The sequence below is a fragment of the Rhinichthys klamathensis genome, unplaced genomic scaffold, assembly GCF_029890125.1.
Source record: "Rhinichthys klamathensis goyatoka isolate OS25496 unplaced genomic scaffold, OSU_Roscu_1.1 h1tg000120l_1, whole genome shotgun sequence".
Lineage (NCBI taxonomy): Eukaryota > Metazoa > Chordata > Actinopteri > Cypriniformes > Leuciscidae > Rhinichthys > Rhinichthys klamathensis.
In genome coordinates this window covers 242,735-253,290 of record NW_026606657.1, presented here as the reverse complement: position 1 = coordinate 253,290, position 10,556 = coordinate 242,735, and the positions used below count along the sequence as shown (strand labels likewise).

Genomic DNA, 10,556 nt, shown 5'->3' with positions numbered 1-10,556 from the left:
CAAATCCTTACATATCCAATTTCCTGGCAGGTTTTCCATTGGAAAATGCATGCACTAATAATTCAGGGATTATGTTTTATTTGGCATTTCATCACTGTAAAACCCTTTCCGCCGCTAACAGAATCTGAAGTTATAATATTTCATTTGTTCTAAAGTTGCTTGCATTGAATAGCTATATCGCTCATCTCCCGTGCATCAAACAGTACGTGCCATTAGAGTGGTGTCGAGGTTTAGATTGGCTTGCAATGAAGGCAGATATGAACATTCAAATGATCAAAGTCTCTGTCGTGAGAGATAACAGTCATAATCAATAACCCAAGGCAACCCAATATCGGCTTTTTTTCTGTCTGACGTCCGTTTTATCTTTTCCATTCTATCATTTTCGCTGCGTCCTGTTCGGCTCTTTAGTTCTGCTGTCATTACGGCTTAATCAAGACGGAAAATAACAGTCCCCGGCCTTGACCGGGTCTCTAATGAAGGGGCCGCCTCCTGAAAGTGTCCATCTGAGAGACAACTGTCGGCTGTCGCTCCAGATAACACATGAAGCCCTGCTGCCCCATTAGCCTCCGTCTCAGATCAAATGTATGAAATCAACTTCCTTAAAATCACAAACCCACTGGCTTACAGATCCTTGAGCGAGACCTTTGCCTGTCTGTTAATGGTTTGGTGTTACATGCCACCTTTTAGGAATAAAATGACATATTTCCTGCTGGAAAATCAAGGTTTATGAGATTTTATAGTTGGTCCAGGCTAGTTTAGATGGTTCATCAGCTTGAATTTGACCTGGGGCCAGTTGCATAGACATAGCCATTACTGTTAGTCTTACTTTTCGGTATCAAATTAGATCAATCCATGTTTTTATGTAACTGACTTAAAAAAGTTTTAAACAGACTTAAAGGAAAACATTTGGGGATGGTTTCACAGACAGGTCTTAGATTAAGCCAGGATTAAGCCTTAGTTCAATTAGGACATTTAAGTAGATTTTAACATTTTTCTTTAGAAACAACATTACTGATGTGCATGTTAGTGCAAGTTGATTTCAGTTAAAACAGCTCAATAATGCATTTTAGTCTGGAACTAGGCTTACTTGCATCGTTTCTTGATAATCTTGAGCAGTAAATCATCATATTAGAGTGATTTCTGAAGGATCATGTGACGCTGAAGACTGGAGTAATGATGCTGAAAATTTAGCTTTGATCACAGGAATAAATTGTGAAATTTACTAGGAATTTCCAACTTGACCACTTTAATTAGTTGTTTTTCCCCCAGCATGTGACATGATGAACATTTCCACCAATGATCAAATGCTTGTAAAGTATTAAAACTAAACTAATTCATGACCAAACTATTGGTTACAAAATATGCTGCTTAAGAAAGTAACCTTGATGTACTAAAAAAAAAAACACTATTTCTCTATGTTTATTTGCAGAAGTCAATGCGGTGATGATGTTTTAGTAAGAGAACCGAACTAAACCGGAGGACTGACGCGTTGAAGACCCCTCAGTTTCAGTACAGATTTGATTCTCATCCCTAAACATGCTAAAACATCCATAGGTAAGTGTTAACAACAGCAACGTACAGAAGCGCTCCCTGGCAGAACACACAGCTTGTATGAAACAAATGTCCAGTCTGAGTTCTTGTTGTAACTCTTTCGTTCCTGTATTGCAGCGGCTTCCTGCCATTATCTGCTGGCTTTCACAGAAGTTCAATTACAAGGCAAGGCCATGAATAGGATCTATTTATGGACAAAAACACATGAAGCTTTAAGCGATATGGTTTTAACAGTCTTAAGGTTGTCAGGTAATTGTCAACACGGGCCCGTTTACGTAACGCTAAGCCCTCGCTTTCAAAGAAACACAGATTCTTCTGTGAAACGTACATTACATTAGGATTTTTTGGGGGAAAACGGCGCTCAATAGGACTCTGGCTTTCCAAAATAATGTCTTATACCATAATCAAAATACTTCAAGGCTGCTTATTATGAAACGAAACATGATGCCTTGACTGGGTTCTATTCAAACCACAAACCGCTTCCAAGCCTCCGGTTGTTGGCTGATTTTAGGATCGCTCAAAAGCACAACGGATATCTTCTTGGAGAGCCGACAGAATCCCAAGCCAACGGAGGGGTTTATCCGTTTACATAATCTGGAAAAATAATCTGATGTCAATAAAACCCTCCCTCTCGTTACAATGAAACTATTTATTCTCCGGTGCCAAAACTAATAATGTGTCAAAAGAAACAAGCGGACAGGACGAAATCTTGCTTAAAAGTCTCTGAACAGACGATGAAAAAGCATGCCTCTTTTTCAGAAAAACAACACCCTCACTGCGCACGTTCACGACGCCTGCACTTGTTGGTTATATGTGCGCTTTTGAAAGTTCACAGTAGACATCTATGCAGTCACACATGTAGGTGTCTACACCGCGGTCATGTCTGTCACGTCAGACTAACAGACAGGCAGCAATAACAGCACAACAAGCTCTCCTAACCGCTGCCTTTCCTCCTAAAATATACACGACTCCAGGACCTCCTCCGACGGCAGGTTACCACACGCGACACTTCTCCTCGGGGTTCATGGGAGTTCCTCGTTCACAATGAAACGCTTCGGAAAAAGCCTCAAAGTTCTGCAGGGAACCGAGAACCCTGTTAAAAAACAAAACAACATGGCATTCAATCCTTTATACAACACCCTATAAAAAGTGTTTTAAACATGTCTGAATGCCGTTGCATTAAACTACAAACTCGCTGCAGGACCTTTTCTCTTCGCTAAGGCACTTTTCTTCAATTCACATTTTTTGTATGGCACTTTTCACAATACATATTGTTTCAAAGCAGCTTCACATGTGTCTACATTCAAACTTCGAGTGATTTCTCATCAGAGGTGACTGTGACTTTTCTTCATTTGTGTTTAGTGTCTAGAATCAGCTGTTTTGAGGATTTTTAGTGGATGTATGAAGTCAGTTAGCTCAGGTTTTAGCACACGTATATTATTTAGGAAATATAAAGTGGCTTCATATATATATTATACACTACTGTTCAAAAGTTTGGGGTCAGTAAGATTTTTACAAAACTTTTATTCAACAAGGACGCATTCAATTTATAAGAAGAATTGGACATTTATAGTGTTGCAAAAGATTTCTATTTCAAAGAAATGCTGTTGTTACGAATTTTCGAATAATCAAAGAATCCTGAAAAAATGTATCATTGTTTCCACAAAAATAAACTGTTTTCAACATTGATAATAATGAGAAATGTTTCTTGAGCGATATTAGAGTGATTTCTGGAGGATCATGTGACACTGAAGGCTGGAGTAATGATGCTGAAAATTCAGCTTTGATCACAGGAATAAATGATATTTTACATACATGTTCAAATAGAAAACAGCTATTTTAAATTGTAATAATATTTCTCAATATTACTTTTTAAAATAAAGAATGAGAAACTTCTTTCAAAAACATCTTACCGACTCCAAACTTTTGAAGGGTAGTGTATAATTGTAAAAACTTTTTTTTTTAAGATCCATTAAAAATGTTAGTGGCTAGAAATGTATGTTAGTTTCAAGAATTCTTCCTAACAAATTTTTGCTTATTCTTTTTGCTTGTGTTTAACTCTTTCTCCGCCATTGACGGATATTTCCGTGTTTTTACTGTTATACGGTAGGGGGCGCTATTACACATCTTCTGAAAGAGTGCTGAATCTCCAGATCATAGGCGAAGGAGAAGCAGAAACAAGTGATAGATAGCATATGTGAAATAACGTGATCATCAACATTAAAGAGCATATCAATTAAAACTGTTACTGAATGAAATGTCGACCCAGGACGAGCTACAGGACTGTGAAGCTATGGGGTGTTGATGGACTCGATCTACTCTATCTGTGTTTTGATCATCATCTGAATCTGATCCCGACGAAGTCTTAAAAAAACACACGATTTTCTCTGAATTTTGCTTTTTGATGAAACTTACCCACATTCAAGTGTTGATCAAAAAAAGAAAGCATGAAGCTAGAATAAAACAGGTTTTTTTGTTTAAAAGTCGAGGGTCTTTCTTTCTTTCTTTTGATATATTGCATGTTCAGATATTCAAAATATACTAGGCCATGAAACTTTTGTGTAAATGATCATAAATGCTGGGGGTTTCTGGCAACTTAAAATAAATAAATAATAAAACTGGCGGGGAAAGAGTTAAAAGCATGTGCTATCTGTAACCTAATCGAATGACATTTTTAAGTGTGACTTGGATACGTTTTTTCATTTTTAATTCACAAATCTTGTAGAAAGATCTTGCCTGTATTCCAGAGGGCTGTGTGGGTCTGTTTTGATGGACTGAATGGCGTATTCAGGGCGACAGGCGCCACACCAGACCTAAACAACACGTGAGATGTTTTTACATTCAATACAATGCACCCAGTCATATTAAAGTCAGCTGGACAGATGAACACAGGGATTTTAACTTGAACTAATATGCACTTTATGCTTGAATGACATTTGTAGGATTCTGCAAAACAGATCAGTTGTGTATTTTAACACATATTTTGACATGTGGCTGTCCAAATAAAGACTGTTCAAATCCCAGTCCCAGTCTCATCCCAGCGGATGACATGATTCAGCCTCAGATTTCATGCCTTAAAGGAATAGTTCACCTAAAAAGTAGAGTAAGTGATGGGATAGTTTTCATTTTTGGGTGAACTATTCCTTTAAGCTTATATTAGACAGCCGGTAGTCATTTATTTTCCAGCACATGTATCTTTTAAGTGATGTCAGTTTAATTTGATGCAGTCTATGTGAAACTGACCTCGCACGGGCATCAAGGTGAACACATGCAGGAGTTTTAAAGTATATGTAATTCATGGTCACATACCTGGGCAAAGTTCAGAAAGAAGAGCTGTTTATGATCCATATCCAGTCCGGGAAGAAGGGGCTCCTCGCCCTCCCTCTCCACCCACTTTATATACGCCTAATATCACACACACAAAACTAATTTTTAGATTTTTACATGAAAAGTGCTTGCCGTGATGCTATAGGGCAGGGGTTCCCAAACTTTTCCATGCCAAGGCCCCCCAAATAGCAATAGCTTCTGGCCAAGGCCCCCCTTCTGCAGGATGTGTTATTGAACCCATCGACACTACTACAGCAAATGTAGAAATAAATAAAACCTCTAGGTGAACATCAGATTATGTGATGGTGTGTGATACCAGCCTATCAGAAAGATTATAGAGATGCACCTATTACAATTTTCTAGGCTGATTACAATTTTTCATTGAGTTTGACCTGCCGATACAGATTTTAGCCGATCTGATTTCCTTTTTTCTAACCACTTTACAACACACAAAAATATTTTTTTCTCTTTCTTTCTCTCTCTCTCTCTCTCTCTCTCTCTCTCTCTCTCTCTCTCTCTCTCTCTCTCTCTCTCTCTCTCTCTCTCTCTATATATATATATATATACTATATATATATATATATATAACATCATATAGTTTTACCCAAACTGAATAATTAAGACAAGTTTAAGTTTAAATGGGTAAATTTTCTATAAATATTTTTGAGTCTTCATTTTCTTTTCTGACATAGCCTACTCCAGTTCTTGTTAAAACACACTAGACATGCAAATTATGTGCATTTTAGGCACTTTTTGTGTGAAATCATATTTATTTTGTCCATCAAAAGTGTGCTTTCACTTTAATTGAGTGTGAGCTGCGTAGCAAAAATAGATTGTGCCGAAACCCGCTTCACTGCTGCTTACGCTCCTGCTTTGCGCTCCTGCTCGCGCTGTGAATGAAGCTCGCGCATTGATAACATGTACGCCGAAAAAATACGCGCCTCTCGCGCTTGAGATCTGAAACGGCCGTAATTCACGAGGTTTCCTACATGTGCGTTCCGTGTGCATGTGGGATGCTGATGTTGCGCGATGTTAATCATGCGGCGCCCGAGTGCATTAGACCGGCATAAAATCAGCATGTCAGACTGATCGGCCGGTCGACAATCACATGAAAATCGTCCAATTCCGGTCACCAGCCAATCAATCGGTGCATCTCTAAAAGATTAGCATTACAAGTATAATGTTCAGATAGGCTATGCACAAATTATTATAATGCTATTTCATTACAATACTCATAATAATATAAATATAAATATTTTTACTTTTTTTTTTTTTTTTACTTTTTTTTTTTTTACTTTTCTTCCAACTTGCTGCGGCCCCCCTGGCGGCCCCCAGTTTGAAAACCCCTGCTATAGGGTGTTTACATTTATTCATTTACCAGACGCTTTTATCCAAAGCCACTTACAATTAGCAACACAACTATGTGGTTGCTAAGGTGTTGAGTAGTTTTTATCAGGTTACTATTTGGTTGTTTAAAGGGAATTAATCATGCAAACCTTATATGCTTGCCGAACTCCACCGTTATCAGCAATATTCTCTCCTAATGTTGTGATGCCACTGACCTGCAACGACATGACGTAACATTGTTTAGTGTTATTCAATTATTACATGTGCTAGTATAGTAATTATTAATATTTTGAATTACTTTTACATTTTGATTGTTCATTTAAATGTTATGTTCTTTTGTCATTTTTATTACTTTTTTTATATTTAAATTTAGCTTCAACTTATTTTATATAAATAGTAATTTGGCAACATTACTATTTTAAGTATTTCATCCAGTATTTTCAGCTTCAGTTCGATTAATAAAAAACGATTTTAATAGCTTAATTTTAAATTTTAGCTTACAATAACAACACTGTGTAACATATATAAATCGCATCCAAAGTTTAACTCAAGTATCAAGTTTGGAATGTGTGAGTTTATATTAAAATCTTTTAATTACAGACTTTGATGTCGTGACAAATCTGAGGACAGTTTGAGTTGCATGATTAATCGTTAAAAGATTGCGTTCTCGATTCAAGCACCCACACGATCTTATAATGACAACGATTCGGCTATGTCTATTAAACATTTGACAAAGAAATACGATCTTTTCAAACACACAATATAATTATATCTGTCTTACAATCATTCATGTTATCACAGAAGTATTGGGAAAGAAGTTTACAGTTCAGATATAAACACTGATTTCTATGGTCAAAATCACAGTAAATCACCATTTGTAAGTAGCTTGCCGCTTCTAATAATGATTGAATCATTTACATCGTAGGTGGCGACAAGTGACTGTTAAAAAAATGTATTTGTCATTGAATCATTCATTCTAGATATTCATTAAAAAATGCTGATTCATTCATTAATGAAACAAGTGAAGTCTTTATGAGTGAGTCATTGAATTTTTTAATCAAACTGTTTTATTTATAATAATTAAATAAAATAAATTAAAATAAAATAAAAAGGACATATTTTTAAATAGACAGCAGCAATTAACATTTTGGCAGAATCCCTATTAAATTATGTTATTTTGTTTAGTTGTTTCAGAATCGCAGGAGAATCATGATCTCCTTTTTAATCTAGAATTGTGCAGCTCTATTTGCGGGTATCTTATCAAAGTCAATAACAATGTTTAAGGTCTTAAAAGTCTTAAAAGAAGCAAAATGTCCATAACAAGTTGAATACAGTATCTTATTTACTGTAAAAAATAAAATAAAAATAAATGCCCCTCTTAAAACAAAACACAAATAAATATTGTAAAAAATGCCAATGGGGTGGTGACTTGAGTATTTTCAATGTTTGTTAAAAGTTAAACTTATTAATCTATTTCTGTCTAGAAATCCATTCATTTTTAGTGGCTAGATATTTATTTGATGTTTAAGTTATTTTCGCTTGCCCAACCGGCAGATTTTTTTCTATTTTTAATAGGGATGGCCCGATACCATTTTTTTTCAAACCGATACGAGTACGAGTATTTACATTTGTGTACTTGCCGATACCGAGTACCGATACCGATATTTCTACCGCAAAAGTAATAGGCTCCCAGAAAAGAAGACGACTATTTTAGAACACAGGTTAGAAGACTGTTTTTATTTTCTTCTCTGCTTGTTTTAACAAGTCTAAAAATAAATAAAAATTAGTAAAATAATAAATGTATTAACACACAAACCACTGTTAATTTAACATAAAAGCAAGCAGGCTACTGCGTGCATGGTCTGGCATGACTGAATGCGCGCAAAGTGCGCTCCCTTAATAAATCCTAAAAGCTGACAGTTCATCGCGATCTCACACATCTCTGTTATTATCAATGAAGCTGACTGCACAATCAATCTTTCATAATATCCACACTTTGTTTGTTATAATTAGAGGATTTGCCAGCATACAGAATTCAGCACTGAACAAAAAAGTCAGTTTTGAGCGGTGAGGGGAGTCTATCTTAAATGCTTCTGATTGGCCATTGCGTTCAAGAAATCAACACATTATGTCTGTGATTGGCTACATCGCTCAACGCTGCAACCATGTTATGAATAGAAACTCTGTCCTGTAAATCGTTTCTATTTTGTTGTAGTTGTTCTTGTTGCTTTTCTGCAAGAGATGAATACAAATCTTTTAGTTTTTATGTTTTATTCATAGATATTTCCAGTTTGCGGGAGTCCCGCGAATCGTTTTATTCTCCCGTAACCCGCACACACAGAGTGAGTGCATTACCGCCCGCGCGCGCGCTCGGCCATCAGATCTATGATGCGTCTTCAGATGTTTAATTAGATTGCTGGTGTTAAACGATGTACTTTCTTTCCCTCCTCTCGACACCTTAGCTGAACATAACTCACAGTCTGCCTTGCTGTTGTCATCACCCCTTATCTTGAAATGAGCCCAAACCGCCGACATTATACTTTCCTATGCCTCAGTTCACCTCGACAAAGCACTCGCGGCGGCCAGTTTCGTTTTGCAAAATGTACGTGGTATCGGTGCGTGGTATCGGCGAATTTTTATGAGTACGAGTACGAGTATATTAGGACAGTATCGGCCCGATCCCCGATGCCAGTATCGGTATCGGGCCATCCCTAATTTTTAAGTGTTTTGACATTTTTATGTCAGCAAAAGTTTTAATTTCCTCTGCATTTAATTTCATTGCTTTTTTTTTTTTTAGGGCAGTGGAAATGCTTAGATGGGACCCAAAGCAAGCACATTCTGCAAGCACTGCAAGTATAAACTTAATATCAGTTTTAATTGTTTGTTTTCTGAAGTTCATATTATTTCCATTGTACTGAACCGAGGTTCAACTTACATTTTGGCCTCCTGCAAGTTTCCAGCTGAATTTGCCGTACTGTTCCACCATGCATTTAGACTGATCCTCGAACTGCTCGGCAGAGTAGTTGCTCCACCAGTTGTTCATGTTCCCGTCCTTGTCGAAATTCCGGCCTATGAAAATAAATATTTAATTTTGTGGAACAAAGCCTTATTTGAAACAGACAAGCGTAGTGGCGTGCTGGTTTGGTCCATTGGAGAATTTATCCGTGATATTTAAACCCCGTCATTCAGCACAGAGTTTGATAATCAACAAATCCACAGTTTATTCATCCACAGCTAACTGATAATTAGTACAATCCATCAGATGAGACCCATATTACCGTGATCATCAAATCCATGAGTGATTTCATGTCCTATAACCATCCCGATTCCACCGAAGTTTAGAGCTTGCAGCTGTTTTTCACTGAAGAAGGGAGGCTGGAGGATGCCAGCAGGAAACACTGAAGGAAAGAAAGATGAATGCATAGAAAGAGATAGAATTCAGCATAATGCATGGATAATTGACCAGGAAATGCGTTTTTGAGATACTAATTGAGTCACATGAGAAAACAACTCATTTTAATAGTAGTAGAGTGTTAACTTTGGAAACTTTTATGTCCCAGAGGTTTCAGCTTTTTTCTAAAACCATTTTTTTGAAGGTCAAATGAACAAACATTACTATCGTCCCAGACTCTGACTTTCAAAATATTATATTTGATGTTTAAAATATACATACATTTCATGTTCTAAAGTATGATCATTTAGCATGATATATTTATATTATTTGTTATCTTTAAAATATGATATTTGAGAACAGTTCGAGTAAATTCTAAAAGTCAGTAAAAATATTGAAATGTCTTAAAAGAAGACTTATTTTCAGAGAATGCATGGAATATAGTTTTTTAAAGTAAAAACATCTTCTGAAGTATGATCATTTAATATAATATATTTAAATTATTACTTAAAGGGCGCTTCGGTCTGCGCAAGCGCCGGAAGTGATCTCTCGCGTGTGTACGTCACTCATTGTTTACACAGAGATTTCGGAAGTGTTACCTTTCACTGTGAAGATCTAAACATATTTAGATATACAGGAAATCGCAATGGAAGACGATTTCGATATATCGACAGACAACGTTGAATTTTTTTCGCAACCGCGCGAGAAATCTTGCCCAGACCGAAGCGCCGGCGCCCTCAGATCACTTGGACGTGGCTGTGGTTACAAGAGGTAAAAACGATATAAATACTGTTCGTTTTCTCACACAAACCGCTCGTTTCGTGTCTTAGGCCATCAATGTGTACTTACATTTACGAGTCATTAAATCATGTTTAATTTGGACTTCTCTGTGCATGCTCTTTGAGGTGATGACCATAGACCTGCATTATATGACTGACAG

General features: G+C 36.7%; 1 protein-coding gene across 1 annotated transcript in view; it reads right to left on the bottom strand.

The window, feature by feature from the left end:
- Positions 1-2,204: 2,204 nt before the first annotated feature.
- mmel1 (membrane metallo-endopeptidase-like 1) overlaps positions 2,205-10,556 on the bottom strand; it is a 33,166-nt gene continuing 24,814 nt past the window's right edge. The window contains exons 19-24 of the mRNA XM_056255286.1: positions 9,504-9,623; positions 9,161-9,294; positions 6,375-6,440; positions 4,861-4,956; positions 4,288-4,364; positions 2,205-2,644 (exon numbers count right to left, since the gene is read on the bottom strand). Of these exons, the coding sequence (XP_056111261.1) occupies positions 2,545-2,644; positions 4,288-4,364; positions 4,861-4,956; positions 6,375-6,440; positions 9,161-9,294; positions 9,504-9,623 (593 nt within the window). The 3' untranslated portion in view covers positions 2,205-2,544. The remainder of the gene's footprint in view (positions 2,645-4,287; positions 4,365-4,860; positions 4,957-6,374; positions 6,441-9,160; positions 9,295-9,503; positions 9,624-10,556) is intronic.